Here is a 16,992-nt window from a genome sequence, read left to right on the forward strand (position 1 = left end):
TGAGCTATCTCTCCCCAGAAGTTCACATTTGTAATTCCAGCACAGAGAGAGGGGTTGAGATAAGGAGGATCAATTTGAGGTCAGCTTCAAAAAATAGTGAACTTCAGGGAGCATGGTTGTAGAGTGAGAACTTGTCTCAAAACAAAACAAAAACTAGGGTTAGGGAGATGGTTCAGTGGGTAAGAACACTTTCTATATAGTCATGTGTACTAAATTTGAATTCCCAATACTCTTGTGAAAATCCAAAGATGGCTACATATGCATGTAACCTCAGTGTTGGGGTGGGTGGAGACAGATGGTTTCTAGGAGTTTCCTGGCCAGGCAGCCTAGCCAAAACAGATTCAGATTCAATGAGTGGCCTGAATCTGAATCTGAATCTGAAAAATCTCTTAAAGAAATAATGCAGATAATAATAGTGCGGAAGTGCACACCTGTAATCCCAGCACTGGGGAGATACAGGCAGGCAGATCTCTTTGAGTCTGATGCCAGCCTGGTTTACAAAGAGAGTCTAGGACAGCCAAGGCTTCATGTGGAAACCCTGTCTTGAAAAACAAAATAAAACAAACAAACAAAATAATAGAGTGATAGACGAAGAGACCTTATATTCCCTATACCTCTCTAGCCTTAATATATGCACAACTGGGCATGCAACACACACACACCTACATACCTACACACCTACACACCTACCTTCCTACCTTCCTAGCCTTAACATATGCACATATGGGTATACAAAACATACACACACACATACCTCTCTAGCCTTAACATATGCACACATTGGCATGCAACACACACACACAGACACACCCCAAAAAAAAATAAATAAAAAATGAATTCCTAATGCTTAGAGGATAATTAAGCACAGCATTGTGTGTATACTTGGTATCTGAGAAGGTTGGTACTGTATGTTTCAAGTAGGTTTGAGGGGTACTGATGGAAAATGGCAATGTTTAGAGTAAGGGCATGTTGAGAGGATGCCTGATATGAAGAATTTGGCAGCTTTGTTTGAAGGAAAGCAGAGAGAGAGGTGAGAAAATATTTGAAGTTGGCTGTAGGAATTAATAATTTACCCCAGAAGAAGATAAGGAAGGGCTATTTATATTAGGTAAGAACATCAAGTTCCAAAAGAGAAATCATCTGTGTGAGTATTTAGGCAGTCTGCTTCTGGGTTGCTTAGCAACCTGATGTTATCATATGTCCCCTGCCAGGTAGATGCATCTGGCAGGCACCGGTCAGCTGTGCAGGAACTATGCATGGACCCCTGCCTCTTAACTCTCTCTCTTGCTCTTGTGTTCTTGCTCTCTCCCCTTTCTCTGTTGGAAAGTCCCCTCCCCTCCCCCATCATGTCTTTCTCCCTCTCCTTCTCTCTCCATCACCATCCAATAAACCTCTTTCATATAAAATCTGTTGTACGCGTCATCATTTCAATCTGGACCAGAGAAAAGATAGAACAGACAGTAGTAAGAGTTGTGACAACATCAAGGCATTTCAGATGGGATATCTGCTACTGAAATGTGCAACAGGACCACAGTGGTGACCCTGAGTGGAGACCCCTGATCCTGTTCTCCAGGCAGGGTAGGAAGGCATCTACACAGGTATGTGCAAGGTGTATCTAATACTTGCAGAAAATAAAGTAACAACAGTTGTTTTGACCAGCTAGCCTCAGGATATAACAACTTGTTTTTTTCTTAAGTAACTATCCCACCAACACTCTAGTAACATATGGATTGCACATGGGTGACCCTGATACAGGACCCTAGGGTGAGTGTATGCTTTGGTATATATACCCAGTTGGTTGGTGGTAGGACAAACCTAGTCTCGACTAAGGAGAATTAGCCTTCAAAGTTGTCCTGAACCTTTTGGGAATTCAGACACCCAGTGTACCCCACTGTCAGCTTCCAAGTCTGTGTTGGATCAAATGGGAGATAAATCTAGCCATATCTGTGGCTCTCTTAACAGTGTAGCAGTAACTGCTCAACACAAGGACTTAGTTAATTGTAAAACAAATTTGGGCATGGAATATAGTTAAGTTGATAAAGTGCTTGAATACCCAAGTTCAATCTACCGAACATGTTGGTACATGCTTGCAATTCCAGTGCTGGGGAGGTAAAGACAGGAGGATCCCTGGGGCTACTGGCCAGCCAGCCTAGCTTACTTGATAAGTTCCAGGTTAATGAGAGACTGTGGGGCCAATGGAAAAAGGTGTATGCCACCAAGCCTGATGACCTTAGTTTTATCCCTGGGAGGACCCATTTGGTGGAAGGAGAAAACCCATTTTCACAAGTTGTCCTCTGACCTACACCTACACAGACATACATATACATACACACAATGAACCAAAATAAACCTCTGAGGTGGCTTGGAAGTTAAGAGTACTGGGTGCTCTTGCAGATAACTGGGTTAAATTCCCAGTGCCTACATGATGGCTCACAACTACCTGTAACTCCAGTTCCAGGTGATCAGATGCCCTCTTCTGGCCTCTACAAGCACTGGAAACAAAAGTGGTGCACAAATACATATTCAGGTAAAATATACAAACATAAAATTTAATTAAAATATAAAAAGCATTCCTGTTAAAAAATTAAGGAGCAGGGACTGGAGAGATGGCTCAGAGGTTAAAGAGCACTGGCTGCTCTTGCAGAAGTCCTGAGTTCAATTCCCAGTACCCACATGGTGGCTCACAACCATCTATAATAAAAACCGTTTTTAAAAAATTAAGGATGGTGCTGAAGAGATGACACTGAGGTTAGGAATACTGGCTGTTTTTCCAAAGGTCCTGAGTTCAATTCCCAACAACCACATGGTGGCTCCTAACCATCTATAGTGAGATCTGGTACCTTCTTCTGGCTTGCAGGCACACCTGCAAGCAGAATAATGTATAAAAAAATAACCCCCCCCAAAAAAATTAAGGAGACAAATAATTGAAGAAAACACCTAAAGTTGACCTCTGACCTCTACACACCTATGCATTTGCACCCCACCCCATACATCTAACAAGGTGGAAAGTACAAGAACAACACCTGAAGTTGTCCTCCGGCTTTGACTTGAGTATGTGCGTGTGCATACACATACAAAGATTGGACAAATACAACAACTGTTTGGGATGCACATGAGGGTCTCTGGCCCTTTCAGTATCATATTAAGCGCATTTCAGTGAGAGTCTGCTTCACTTGGGAATAAGCTGTTAACCTAGGGAGCCTACTCATCTGGTTCCTAACCTCTAGGTACTGTTGTAGCTCTCCTAAACTCACTAAGGCCCCTCTTTTGTTCTGTAAAATGACAACAATGACAGGAATCCTGTGGTTGTGTGGACTCTGTAAGCAAGTTGTATAAAACTAAAATCTTGAAAGAATAAGCCAAGACTTGCTTGACATTTATTCAGAGCATTATAAGTGTAGCTAAGGCTATATTGACTACATTGTGGAAGAAGGTGAAAAGTGTACTGGATTTATATTATTCTGTCTATTCCTTGAAATTTTTGAAAAATTTCAAAAATAGAAGAATCAAGAGGTAAAAAATATATATCTGATAATATAATTATGGATATATATATATATATATATAATAAAATCATTACATGATTTTGTGAACACTCAAAGAATGTGGGCTTATGAGATGGCTCAATGGGTAAAGGTACTTGCTGCCAAGCCCAAGGCCTGAATTTGATCCCTAGGACTCACATGATGTAAGAAAAGAATCAATTCCTTAAAGTTGTCATCTGACTTCTGCACATGCCCACACATATACCCAGAAAATAAATACATGTAAAAGATTAAAAAGAGAAATCCCAAAGAATGTATACCTGTAGCAAACCTAATATAAAAATGTAGTTCACTGATTGTGACCAACAGGAGTCAGTCTTATGGGCAGTTTCTGTAATTCTCACTCAGTTTTGATATGTATTTAAAATGGCTCCAAAGAAAGAAATTCTTTTAAAAAGGGGACAATAGTAATAGAATTTTCTTTTGGTAGTGATGGGAATAGAACATAAGACTAATGATCCCCCAGAATATACTTCACAGAGTTTGGTACAGGGGCTAGAGAGTGTTCAGTCTATAAAGTACTTCCTGTGCAAGCATGAAAACTGAAGTTTGAGCCCCAGAAACCATATAAATAAAAAAGGCAGGCATGGGGGCAGTGCTGGGGAGGCAGACATGGGCGGATACCTGGAGCTTATTGGCCAGCCAGCCTCACCTAATTTTGACTTCCAGGCTATTTGAATAAACAAACAAATAAAAGCAGTGGAGTATGGTGGTACATGCCTTTCATCCCAGGACTTGTGGGACAGAGACAAGCAGATCTTCTGTGAGTTCCAGGCCAGCTAGGGCCACACAGAAAGACCATTCTCAAAACAATAAAACAAGTATCTAACGCTGGGCCTGGCATCCGCCTTTAATCTTAGCACTTGGGAAGCAGAGGCGGGAAGATATTTGCAAATTGTAGGCCAGTCAGAGTTACAGTGAACCCCTGTTTAACAAACAAAACTCTCCAAACAACAGCAACAAACTCCACCAAAACCCCAAACCAAATCTAAACCAAATAAAGCTCAAGGTAGACAGTATTAGAATAAGGACACTTAGGGTTGACTTCTGGCCTCCATATGCATTTGCATGTGCACATACATGTAGCCATATGAACATGCACACACACACATACACATGAACACAAATATTTCAGACTCGGGTGTTATCAATATGTCTGAGACAAGGATCTGAGCCCTGCTGATTTTCCCGCTTGACTCTGTTAGTCCTGGATATAAAACTATCTCTTCCCTGGCATGCCTCTCCCCCTGGACACCCCAGCCCTCTAAACCAGCATACACCTCCTACTGAATACTTTCATCCCCTTTCCTCTTTCTTTTTTCCGTTTTTTTTTTTCTCTCTCTTAACATTTACTTATTTAGTGTATGTTCATGTACATGCCTAAACATGGTTAGAGGACAACTTGCAGGAAGGAGTTGGTTCTCTTCTTCTACTATGGACTTTGGGGATCACCAAGTTTGGCAACAGGTGCATTTATCCCCAAGCCTCCTCCCACCTTCTGGATGCAGAACCTCATTGTAACCCAGGCTGTGCTGCAATTTGCTGAGTAGTCACAGTTCAATTTGAACTTTTGATCCTCCTTCCACTTCCAAAGTGTTGGAATAATAGATGTATACTACTATATGCAGGCCTACTCTCATTCTTTGAGGCCTGGTGTGCCCTAACCATTTTTTCCCCTGAGACTCAGTACTTTCTCTCTCTCCCTCTTTCCCCACCCTCTTAAAAAGATTTATTTATCTTATGTATATGAGTGCTATGTTTTCATTCACACCACAAGAGGGAATCAGATTCTATTACAGATGGTTGTGAGCCACCATGTGGTTGCTGGGAATTAAACTCAGGATCTCTGGAAGACCAGCCAGTCCTCTTAACCAGTGAGCCATCTCTCCAGCCTGAAACTCAGTACTTAACACCAATGGGCTAAAGGCTTGGAAAGCCTTCTAAGTTTATCACCCCTGGCATGGCCACTTCAGGGATACTTTGTGGGATCCTCAAATTACTATGCCTTGATGTCTCCCAGCTAGGAATGCCAAGTTGTGTTCTCTTCTTTTTTTACCAGGTTGCTTCTGCATTCCTAGAGTTATTTCAGTGCCTGTACTGGCTTTAATTTTTCAATTTCCATCTTTTTCTTTATAGCTCACACTGGGTTAGTGAGTTTCCTTGGGTTCCAGAGTACAGAACAATCTCTCTAATCGAAGCCATGGGTAATGCCAGCTGGGGAGCCATTCTGCCTCCTGAGTCACATGTTGGTTGAGCCTCTGGGACTTATTTGTCCCCTCCACACATACAAGACGACACCTCCCTTGATTCTCCAGTGAGGACATCTGAACGCACTTTATTCTACCGAGAGTGATTATTTTATTAACAAACAGGTCATTTAGAAGGTGAGCCCTCTGACAAATTGCATACAGTCATACAGTTTGTGAGGAACTTTGATTGGACTCTAGCTACTTGGGCACCAAAGGCCAGATTCTTCCATTTAGGCTTGCAGAAGTGATCTGATTAAGCTCTGATTTGGATCACATTGAAAACAGGGTTGGATGATAGTGAAGTGCCTTTGGGAGGGAGGGAGAGTTTCTGGAAGATATCCCAACCTACAGGATGGCTGCTTTAATGAGAGGGGCAAGCACTGAAGACCCTTGTCTCTGGGAGCACTCAAGAAATAGAAGGTGACACAGGAGGGACAGAGGAAGGGGCTTGGTATGAAGTGACAGTGGGAGCAGCTTTAGGAAAACAAGGACACAGGTACCTTAGCTCCATGACAAAGTGAAACGGGCCAGCCCTGCGGCCCTTATGACCTTGAGGCCACTTTCAAGCCCTGATGTATTAGGGCAGGGTAGCCTCATGCCTGAGCATGGGGCAAGGCCTCCACCCTCCATTGGTGCCACGTTGCCTCCTTCAGGCTGGTCCCAGGGTTGTGCTGTACTAGCCTGCCATGCTCCTTCGAGGGATACAGCCTTCCATCTCCAGGGCCTCTGGCCAGCCCTCATACTTGTTGGTGTGTTTACTGTTCTTCATATGCTGCAGAGGTTAACAAGAAGTCATAGCCTGACCCTCAGGGGCCAACCACCTGGATACTCTTCAGTCTGATGTCTTTCCCTTCACACAGGGATAATTGGGGATGGCTGCAGTGGCCTATTCCTTCACAAGTGAACTGGGGATGTGTCATGGGCCTGACGTACACTAGGAAGGTGAGTACTGTGGACAGGAGGGAGTCCATATGACCCTGACTTCAGGAGAATACTGGAAACTGCTGCCCTAGTTGGGGTGAAAGGTCTTGGACAGCATGAGCTTGAGTTGTTTTTGTCAGCCACAGCAATGGAGAAATTTGTATTTGTTGAAAGCAGCACTTGGAGGCCTACCTAAGAGTTTTTGCTGGGAGCCTCCTTTGGTAAGGGTGATGCCAGGGATTGTTCTCTCCCTAGCAGCTCCTAGCATCAAAGCACAAAATCTGACTGGTGTAGACTAAGAGGGAACATGGGGAAGGTGATGAAAAAGGAGTATGTAGCATAAATTGGGAAACTGGATTGTGAGAAGGCTAGGGATGGAAGTGAGCATCTTTTTTTTTCCTTTCTGTTTTATTATTATTATTATTAATCTGAGACAGTATCTTATATAGCCCAGACTGGCTTCAAATTTGCTATGTAGATAATCTTGAACTGTAGTGTTGGTATTACAGGTGTGTCCCCATGCCCAGTTTTATGCAATGCTAAAGAATGAACACAGGGCCTCGTGTATGCTAGACAAACACCCACCATAAGTAAGCTACATCCCTGGACTGAGTATCCTGAAGATGTTTGCAAAGATTTCTTAGTTATAAGTCTGGCCAATATGCAATCGAACATTTAAAGACTCTTTAGGGTGGAATACATACAGGACAGGGAAGAGCAAAGTTACTGTCTATCCCTGTGGTGATAGCAAGGGGCCAGGGCAAGGGACAATCAGGAACAGAGATCAGAGCCCTGCTGGGAAGAATTCAGGGAAGCTTTGATGTAAAGAGAAGTGGTGGCTAGGTTGCCAGCGATAGCAGGCATATGTGCCGGGTTCTTTGCTGTACCTGCTCAAAGGGGCTCTTGTTCTGCACACCCTTGGCTCCCACAAACACCCAGCTGTCACGGAAGGATAGCTCCTTGGCGTTCCTGCTGCCCAGCTCAGAAAAAAGCTTCCTGGTCTCTTCATTCATCCTATTACACAGTAGGAAGAAATGCAAACTGGGGACTGTTACTGTCCTGGAACACTGAAGCTGGACTTGGAAGTCACTTACTTGGTAGCTGGATCATCATAGGATGCCACGAACACCAGGGTACCTTCATGTAACGGCCGGATGAACTTCAAGAGATCATTGACATCTGGTAGAGATGGGCCCACAGAACATGGAGCTTCAGGTTTCACCTAAGTAACCCTTCCCCACCAAACAATATTCTTCAAATGAGGGGAAAAAAAGTAGGGACTGGGCTAGGTCACATCAAGGGCCATCGGTATGAGCACAAACTGGTAAAGAAGCTAGGGCCATCAGGTCACAAAACATAGAATCCAGAGAGATCTCCCCATCCATTGCATTTTGTGAACCCCAGGCTATACTTGAACAGCTGAGTGCAAGGACACAGAGGGCAGAGTTTCAGGAAGAAAATGTACAGTAGGCTGCTGTGGTTGCTACTCACCTCCAGCCCACATGTCAAAGGCTCTGGCTTCTAGGAGCTCACCGCTGACCCCTGTATCAAAAAGAGGAAGACCTGTTGAGCAAGCTGCCTGGGCCATGCCACTTTAACACCTTAGCTCCCAGCACAGGCTCAAACATGGTGCATGGCAGCCCTTTCTAGAAGCTTCAAACATATCCTGTCATCCTCTCATTCACAGAGCTGCAACCCATGGAGCCTCTGGCATCTGAGTTCCTAAGAGTCTACCACTATTATCACTGCTATCACGTTTGCTGGGTAACTTCCTTTGTGGAACTTTTAGCTGGGATGGAATCCTTCCCAAACCTCCCTGGGAGTACCCAGAAGCCACCTGCAACTTCAGAAGGAGTAATGAAGTGGAGGGGGCAGGCCATAGCATGGTATTTGCTTCTATGGGTCTGAAGTCTGACCCCACAACATGGGGCACTCACCATTCACCAGGGCGATATTCAGCCCACGGCCCACATTGTCCTTGATGCTGCTCATGAGCCTAGCAGGGGGCAGAAGAACTTTTGTGGGCATATCAGCTTTGCTCTTCCTCACACAGCCCCCAGCCCTTGGCCTTTACAGAACTGGCCTGAGGATCCCCTCCCACTTCCCATCCCATATGCTCACATCTTGTCCTCGAGGCAGATCTTGGGCCCGATGACATTGGCAGCCCCGCTGACTATGCGAAAGGCCAGGTGCTCCTCAGGACATGGCTGGGGCAGGCCACACTTGTACTTCCTGGCCCTTGGTTCTGAGTAATGATAGCAGATGTGACTCATGTGCCTGGCCCTGGTGTCACCTGAGATCTGAGAGTGGAGGTCAGGACCAGACACAGGGCTGAAGGAACAGCCACAGAGCATAGAAATAGGGAAGGAGGTAGCTAGGGCTCAGACCAAAGCTGGGGTTGCTTCCAAGCGGTGTTGGCAGGGTGGTAGGGACTCCAAGAATAAGGCTTTTTTGCTACTGGTAGGAAAGGGAGAAGGGGGTTGACAGCTGGCTTAAACCCCTTATACAACCAGAACAAAGCAGAGGTCTAGAAAGTCAGGGTGGGAGCTCCATGAATGAGGCACACAGTCAGACCAAAGTGGATAAGCTGAGCATGGTGCTCTGGTAGCCTCTGGATTTCTTCAGGGTGAGGGTGGAGATGATCTCTGTTATGGCTTGAATTATGATCATACAAAATATACTGGAATCTGAACTCTTAGTTCCTCAGAATGTGACTTTGCTGCAGACAGATAAGTTATGATGAAATCAGAATGGAGCATGGTGAGCCCTTAACACACTGTGACTGGTGTTCTTATGAGAAGAGAAAAGATAAAAGCACACAGAAGATGCTGTGAGACAGTAGAGGCAAAAGACAGAGTGGTGCAGCTACGAGATGAGACAGAGAAGGCTTCTGGAATCTGCAGAGGCACAGAAAGACCCTTACCCGGTGCTGACACCTTCATCCATACTCCTTGTTTCCAGAATAGTGAGAAGGTAAATTTTGTTTGTTTAAGGCACCTGCTTTATTCTGCATTTCTTAGAGTAGCTTTAAGAAGCTAATACAGGTTTTGGTGCCAGGAACTGGGGGTTTATATAAACAAATACCACAAATAGCTAAGAATGTCAAAATGGATTTGAACTGGGTAGAGTAGACAAAAGCTGTAGAGTTTTGATGTATATAATAGAAAGAACCTACACTGTTTAAAACAAGAACTAAAGCAAAAAAACAAACAACCCCTCCCCCGGAATCCTCTTGGTAAGAATACAGAGTGAAGCCAGGAATGTTACTGCATATCTGTAATCCCTGGACATGGAAGGCTGATATAGAAAGATGATTTAAATGCTACCCCGGGGCTGCATAGGAAGTCTCTGTATTAAAACAAATTTAGCAACATGGTTGGTAAACACATTTTGCTACAATCTCAGAAAGAAGAGAGTAACAGAGAAACATTCTTTTGTTGAATCTTTCACTTACATCATCACCCTAAACAAAGTCTTCATAGGAACATTACATTACAGATCTTTTGGTGAGACCTTAGAAGGAAGTTGAAAAAGCCATTGTTGGGCATGGGAGGAAAGGCCATCGTTGTTATAAAGTGTCAGTTGATCTGGTGTTTTGTAGGAAAGAAAGCTTGTAAAATATTTAGCAGAGGAGATTCACAAGCACGGTGTTAAAGGTATGGCCTGGTTTTTCCTTGCTGCTGTTCATGGTAAAATGAGAGTAGACAGAGCAGTTGGGGAAAGAACTATCAATCATGAAGGAGAACAGAAACACTGTCAGCCTATGAAAAGAACAGAGATGAGAAGAATACAAGGGTGGAAAAATTAAAGGAAGGAAAGAAGGAAGGGGGGGCAAGAGGAAAGGAGGGAGAAAGGAAGAAAGGAAAGAAGGAAAGAAGGTTAGTTCTGAGTACAGAGCCAGGGATGAAGAGGCCAAAGAGGGCCCATTCCAGAGGATGGGGTCACTTCACTGGGCCTAGAGAGCAGAGTATCTGGACATAGAGATTTCTTCTCAGGCCTTGAAATCTAGAATTTGCCTTACTTCGTACCATGAGCTCCCTTTCTTCCCAATGTCTTCCGTTTAGAATGGAAATGTTTTTCCTTTGCCCGCCCCTCTCACCTTCTGATGGTGGGTAACTCATTTACTAGGTTCACAGCCCAGAAGGCTATGATAGGTAGTTGGGAGAGGTCCAGATGGAGAACAGAAATCCTGGGTGGCTGGCTGGCAGTAGGCAGGGGTATGACACAGGCAGAATAAAATGCAGGCACAGGAGGAAATAGGGAAGGGACAGGAGGCTTACCTGCAGTCACTGAGTTCTCTGGGCCTGTGGATAGAGAGGGTTTTTTTTTTCTGTTAGCATGGAGGCCTCCAGGAGACTACAGCAGAGTAGCCAGGCTCAGGGACTTAGGGCCAGCTCAGGCTATACTTGGCATGTTCTCCACTCAAGTCTCAGCGATGCCCTGATGTAAAACTGTCTGCTCCAGGAAAAGGATGAAATGGAATTGAAAATAGTGCTTAGGTGACTTGGCACCAGTGATAAGATTTAGAGTCCCTTGTGTATCTCAGAGCCCAACAGAAAGTTCAAGACATCAGTGTTCAGTGGAGGCCTTTCCTTACTCTTACTCTATCCACTCAATATTGGATTGCAATTAGGTGGTGTTGTTCTCTAGGTCAGTTGGTAAGAAAAAGGGTACATTTGTGTTAGAAGGTAGGCCTAGTGCAGCAGAAGGAAGTCTGCCAAGGTGATGGAAAACCACCACACCCCATATTGGACACTTCTACAGTGAATCAAGAGGGTCCCCACACTCACTGGTGAAGAATTGCTGAATTCGAGGAAGGCCACTACCAGGACCACCCAGGAGGATTGTGACTAGGATCCAGGTGAGACCCATAATGATGATTAGGGCCACGATGCGCAGGGGGCCTGCAAGCAGGATAGACACAGGGCAGGACTATCTCAGACACCAGTGAACAACCCTCGCAATAACCCACTACCTCACATGACCAGATCTCCTCTTTCACTTGAGAACAAGTGATGGCAGGATTGGAAGGTGGGGCACCCATTGCTACCCACCATATCTAAGAGGGAGACTTGAACTTCCTCCTGGTAGAGGAAAGAGGGTTCAAACCTTGAGGATGATCTGTTTGAGTCTCCCCAGTAGGTTTGGAGGGGGCCTTTTAGAACCCATGCTCTGGACATCTTCCATAGCACCAACCTCAGCATCTTACTTCTGAAACTGTCAGTATATTACAGCTCACTTTTCTGCCTCTTCTTTTCTCTTGTTCTGATGGAGATTTATATATCACAGAGATCCACCTGTCTCTCCTCTCCAAGGGTTTGGAATTAAGGCTTGTGCCACCACACCCAGCTTTTATTCTCCTTTTGAAGACTTTCTACCTGCTTCAAGATCCATTAAGTTCTTTCCTGTTTTAGATACATTGTGCTAAGACTCCTTCTTTCTAGCCTCACTTTCTTTCATATTATCAACAGGCTGTAACTTAATAAGAAAAAAAAAATGAAACAGCTCCTGCAAGAAAAATTTCATCTTCTGACTCCTCACCTTCCACTTCCCCACCAAACTCTTTAAAAATTTATATTTTGGCTGGGGATATAGCTCTCTGGTGGAGCATTTGCCCAGTACACATGAGACCCTGGGTTCCATCCCCAGCATACACATAAAAAAGTCATCTACATTGTAATTTCTATCATCTCATCTCCCAACTCTCTCCCAAAATTCTTCCAATCTACTCTTGCCCCATCAACTCCAACCAAACGACCTTCCAAACCAAACGACCTTCCAAACCAGACCACCTATGACTTTCATGATGTCACATTTCTGATTGACTGTGTGTTCTTTCTTGACCTCTCAGTGGGCTGCCCAAGCCCTCCTGATGCAAAAACTTCACTGCTAGCTTCCAGAACACCACTGTCTCCTGAGCCAACTCTCTGAGACTTCCTCTTTGTCGTTTAGATTGTCTTCTATTACTTTCTCCTCAAAAACTGTCCTTTTCCAGGCTGTGTTCTCCGGTGTTCATACTCTCGTTATGGGAGATTTTATCTACTATAAGTATCAAGTTAAATACCTTGCTTCAATGACACCTTATTTTCTGCCTCCAGTCCTAATCTGTCTTGAACCCACATCTTCCTAGCCAGTTCCTTGCTGCCCAACTTGGATTTATCCATGAGCTGCTACGTTGCCAGTTGTCAAATTCTACTCTCATCCCAATCAGTCCCTCTATGAGCCACTTTTTACCCCCACAAGGCATCTTCATCTTAGTTGTCCAGCTGACAGCAGATCTGCCACTTGGATCATGTTCAACCTCACAGGCACCTAAGTCAGTTTTCTTCTAAGGCCATGCCTCTCTATCTGTACTCTTCACCCCTCTCCATTTAGCCACTAGGCTCTCTGGAGGCCTGTTTCTCACAACTCATTTTCAAAAAGCAATTGGCCTGTAATTTGAGCTGGGATATATATCTTTAACTTATAGTTCGGGAAGCTGAAGTCCTCAGAGGTGAAAGAATCTGATCATAGAATGAGTGCTTGTGCAATCATCCATTAACAAATAAACCAGTGACCACCCAGGCCCCTCCTAACACAGACACTAGGGCACCTGGCCTCTCTTTCATTCGCTGTGGAAGCCACCCACCTGCCAACCTCATGTCCACTTCTCCCGCTGGCTTGGGACCTCCGGCAGGTGCACTGTTTGGGGACCGAGGGCTCTGGGAGGAATGAAACAGGTGAGTAGGTTTGGGGTGGGGTGGGGGCAGGGGAAAGCCTGTGCTGGGCGCGATCGGTGCTATGATTTGTTCTTCCAAAAACCAGACCAAGCTCAGTTCCTCGTGAGCGCTGGGGGAAGCCCTGCCTGGCTTGGAGGGCTTTGAAAACCCGTCGTGCCTCACAGTCTGGCTAACAGAAGCGTCCAGGACTGGAAGGTAGCAGTGGTTCTCCCCTCCTGTGCTAGGCCCCGGAGCTCAGGTCCGTCCTCTCCAGGCTGGTGGCAGAAACCGGCGAGCCAAGGACGTTGCCTGAGTGTAGGGAGACGGAGACCTGAACAGGGAGTTCCCCACTGGTCTCGCTCTGCCAGCTAGGTGAAGCAAAAAGAGTCACGTAGAGAAGCTTGGCAGGCACCAGCACGACAATGGCGGCCCAGGGAGGGCCACAGCCCACAGGCGTCGCTCCGCCATAGGTCCATAGGCTGTTCTGTGGGGCCGCAGATCCTCACGCAGGCTCCACCTCCAGACCCGCCTCTTCCCTCTTCTCCCGAGGCTGGGTGGGAGGTGCCTAATGTGGCTGTGCATCTGCTGCTTGTGATAAACCTGAGCCAGCTAGCTTCTTAGAAAGAACTGGAGTCACTGCTGCCTGTCCTAGACTTTATTTGAGGTAATTATTTGCTGTGTTCTTTCCTGAGAGTGTTTTTTCTGTTTTATGTATCACTCTCTGAGGGGATGCCTGGAACGTTGCCCTCGATCCTCAGGTTTGAGCTTTTTGCCCCAATTTCCTACAGTGCCAGGATAGCCGGGCTGGTCCTTTCAGCTGGATCCATCTGTCTCCCAGGCAGCATCTGGACAGCATCTGGCAAACATTCCTGTCGTTTGACCCAATAATCCTACCTACAGGAACTACCCAATTTGGGTAATGCTCCAAAACACAGAAGCACTTTTTTGGATAGAATATAGCATTTTCAATTTGGTTACACCTGCAATCTCAGCACTTGGGAGGTGGAGGTAGGAGGGTCAACAGTTTAAGGCATCCTGAGCCACTTAAATTTGAGGTCAGCCAGAGCTGCATGAGACATTGTTTAAAAAAAAAATGGTGGGAATGGAGCCAGATGTGGTAGCTCACACCTGTAATCCTAACATTTGGGTGGCAGAGGCAGGAGGGTCAGGAATTGAGGGCCAGTGTCAACTAGAAGTGAGTTTGTGGTCAGCTTGAACTGCATGAAAATGTATCTCAGAAAAAAAAAAAGACAGGCTGGAGTAATATCTCAGTGGTTAAGATTAATTGTTGTTTTTTCAGAGGACCCAGGTTCGGTTTTCAGCACCCACACTGTGGCTCACAACCATCTATAACTCCAGTCCCAAGGATTCTGATGCCTTATTCTGACCTTCTCAGGCATTAGGCATGCATGCAGTGTACATATATACATGTAGGCAAAATACTCGTATACAAAAAACAAAATTTCAAAAACTGTAGGGGCCTAGAGAGATGGTTCAGTGGTTAACAACACACTGTTCTTCCAGGGTTTTATTTCCAGAACTCATGTGCAGCACTCACATCAGGCAGTTCATAACTGCCTGTAACTCCAGCTCCAGGGTTCTGACAACTTTCTGACCTCCTCTTCCTCCTACACAAACACACACACACACACACACACACTAAAATTAAGTTTAAAAACATTTAGTAAAGATAAAATAGTAATAAAAACAAAATGAATTCAAAACAAACAGGAAAGAATACAGTTGTTTCCATACCGGCTGACTGAGTAGTCTCTCACAGACACTCTTTTATGCTTACGCTCAAGGCCATCTGTTTTAGCAGCCTTCTGCTGCAGTCAAGGGTTTGTGCTTTGGTTTTGTCACTGAGTTTGGTGGCCTCAAGTACTTCTGGCATCAAACCCTGGGCACAATACCCTCCTCAGTAGGATTCAGTAGAAGCTGCCAGCTACTAATATCCTCATACTGATAGGTCACCAGGTATTTGCCAGATTAGTGGTAATTAGAAAGCAATGTTTGTAAGTTGCTTAGAAAAACAGAGAAAATTTGATTTAATAAGTCTCTTTGAAGGCCTGAGGCAACTCCTTACTCTCCAGGGTCACAAGAATGAACTATTCAGTTAAGGAAATTCTACATGGAAAGGAATCATAGCTTCTGCTTCTTAGCCCCAGGTAAGCAGTAAACATGAAAGAATACCAAATTGTCAGACCCTAGTTAAGCTGGCTCACTTGATGCCATGCTGAGCAGAGATGAGCCGGCCCTGGTGAGACTATGTCCAGATTGCAAACAACATGTAAAAGAAAATAGACTTGTTATTTCAGATCACTACAATTTATGGTATTTTATTTTTTTTTATTTTTAAGTATATAGGTGTTTTTGCATGAATGTATGTCTGCATATCACATGTGTGTAAAATAGACTTGTTATTTTAAATTACTACACTCTATGGTATTTTCATTTTTTAATTTTTATGTATATGGTTTTGCCTCAATGTATGTCTGCATACCACGTGTGCATGAGTGTGTAGTACCTGCAGAGCTGGAAGAGGGTTGTGATCTTCCTGAGAAGGGAGTTATCGATGGTTGTGGGCTACTGTGTGGCTGCTGGAAATTGAACCTGAGTCCTGTGGAAGAGCAACCAGTGTTCCTGACTACTGAGCAATCTCTCTGGCCTTTTAAATTTATGTGGCATTTAAAAAATTATTTCTTTTATTTTTGAAATTATAATATAATTACTTCATTTCCTCAGTAGAAGCTGCCTGTTTGTTTTCTAATAAGTGATAGAAAGGGAAAGAATGAGGATAGGTAGAGACCCTGGAGAGTGAGGAGTTACCCCTCGGACTTCAAAATTCTTTGAGACAGTGTTTTTCTGTGTAGTCTTGGCTGTCTTGGCCTTTGTAAACCAGGCTGGCCTCAAACCCACAGAGATCCGCCTGCCTCAGCCTCCTAAGTGCTGGGATTACAGGTGTGTGCCACTGTGCCCGGCACCCAGCAGGATTTTTAGATTTAATTGTAATGTCCTAATTTTTTTGCTATTGTATGTATGTGTGATATGTGTATATGTATGTATCAATGCTCTTGTATGTTGAGTGTAAGAATGTGTGTACCAGGCCACATGTGTGGAGATCAAAGGACAACCTTAGGTGTTCATCCTAACCTTCCACCTGTTTGAGATAGGATCTCTTTTGTATTGATGTGTATGCCTCCCTCCCTGGTCTAAGCACTTCTAATCTCTGTCTCCCATTTTCCCATAGGAGTGCTGGAGTTAGAGGCATGTGCTAGGGTTAAAGGCATGCACCACCATGCTTACCATAATCTCCTAGGTGCTTTTTACTCTAAACAAGTTGACAATTCAGTCTTAACCATTATAGTCCATTGTGGTGACTCAAGCCTATAGACCCAGGACTCAGAAGGCTGAGGCAGGAGGATCACTGTGAATCCAGGCCAACCTGAGTAGGCTAGATAGTTTTATGTCAACTTAACACATGCTAAAGTCATCTGAGAGGAGAGAACCTTAATTAAGAAAATGCCTCTGTATGATAGGGTTATATGCAGGCCTATAAAGCATTTTCTAAATTAGTGA

General features: G+C 44.6%; 2 protein-coding genes across 9 annotated transcripts in view; one reads left to right on the plus strand and one right to left on the minus strand.

Annotated features, from left to right (window-relative positions):
• Positions 1-5,879: 5,879 nt before the first annotated feature.
• Fam3a (FAM3 metabolism regulating signaling molecule A) lies at positions 5,880-13,919 on the minus strand. 3 transcript variants are annotated; one of them, XM_021659293.2, is made up of 10 exons: positions 13,597-13,917; positions 13,344-13,416; positions 11,506-11,619; positions 10,996-11,019; positions 8,837-8,960; positions 8,653-8,711; positions 8,207-8,257; positions 7,810-7,894; positions 7,603-7,729; positions 5,880-6,566 (listed from the first exon to the last, which is right to left on the minus strand). In XM_021659293.2, the coding sequence occupies exons 2-10, from the start codon at positions 13,354-13,356 to the stop codon at positions 6,471-6,473; spliced, it is 693 nt and encodes a 230-aa protein (XP_021514968.1). In that variant the 5' UTR covers positions 13,357-13,416; positions 13,597-13,917; the 3' UTR covers positions 5,880-6,470. The 3 variants fall into 3 exon arrangements, with proteins under 3 accessions (XP_021514968.1, XP_021514967.1, XP_060231581.1); XM_021659292.2 differs by having other exon boundaries at positions 13,344-13,919; XM_060375598.1 differs by lacking the exons at positions 13,344-13,416; positions 13,597-13,917 and having other exon boundaries at positions 8,837-10,476; positions 11,506-11,620.
• A 48-nt stretch (positions 13,920-13,967) lies between these two features.
• Positions 13,968-16,992, plus strand: part of Ikbkg (inhibitor of nuclear factor kappa B kinase regulatory subunit gamma) — a 64,148-nt gene continuing 61,123 nt past the window's right edge. For 2 of the 6 annotated variants that reach the window (XM_060375591.1, XM_060375585.1), the window contains exon 1: positions 13,972-14,077. The gene's annotated coding sequence lies outside the window, so the exon portion shown is untranslated. Of the gene's footprint in view, positions 14,078-16,992 lie in introns of all 6 variants that reach the window. The other 4 variants (XM_060375597.1, XM_060375596.1, XM_060375586.1 and 1 more) reach the window with 3 other exon arrangements.

This window comes from Meriones unguiculatus, chromosome X (assembly GCF_030254825.1).
Source record: "Meriones unguiculatus strain TT.TT164.6M chromosome X, Bangor_MerUng_6.1, whole genome shotgun sequence".
NCBI classification, from domain to species: Eukaryota; Metazoa; Chordata; class Mammalia; order Rodentia; family Muridae; genus Meriones; species Meriones unguiculatus.

What these genes read in the sequence shown, in the direction of transcription:
- Fam3a (XM_021659292.2), bottom strand. An exon ending in AGAGAACTCAGTGACTGCAG is followed by an intron (nt 8,961 to 10,995) that starts GTAAGCCTCCTG and finishes ATCATTACTCAG; the next exon opens with AACCAAGGGCCAGGAAGTAC. An exon ending in ACAAGAGCCCCTTTGAGCAG is followed by an intron (nt 6,567 to 7,602) that starts GTACAGCAAAGA and finishes TAACCTCTGCAG; the next exon opens with CATATGAAGAACAGTAAACA.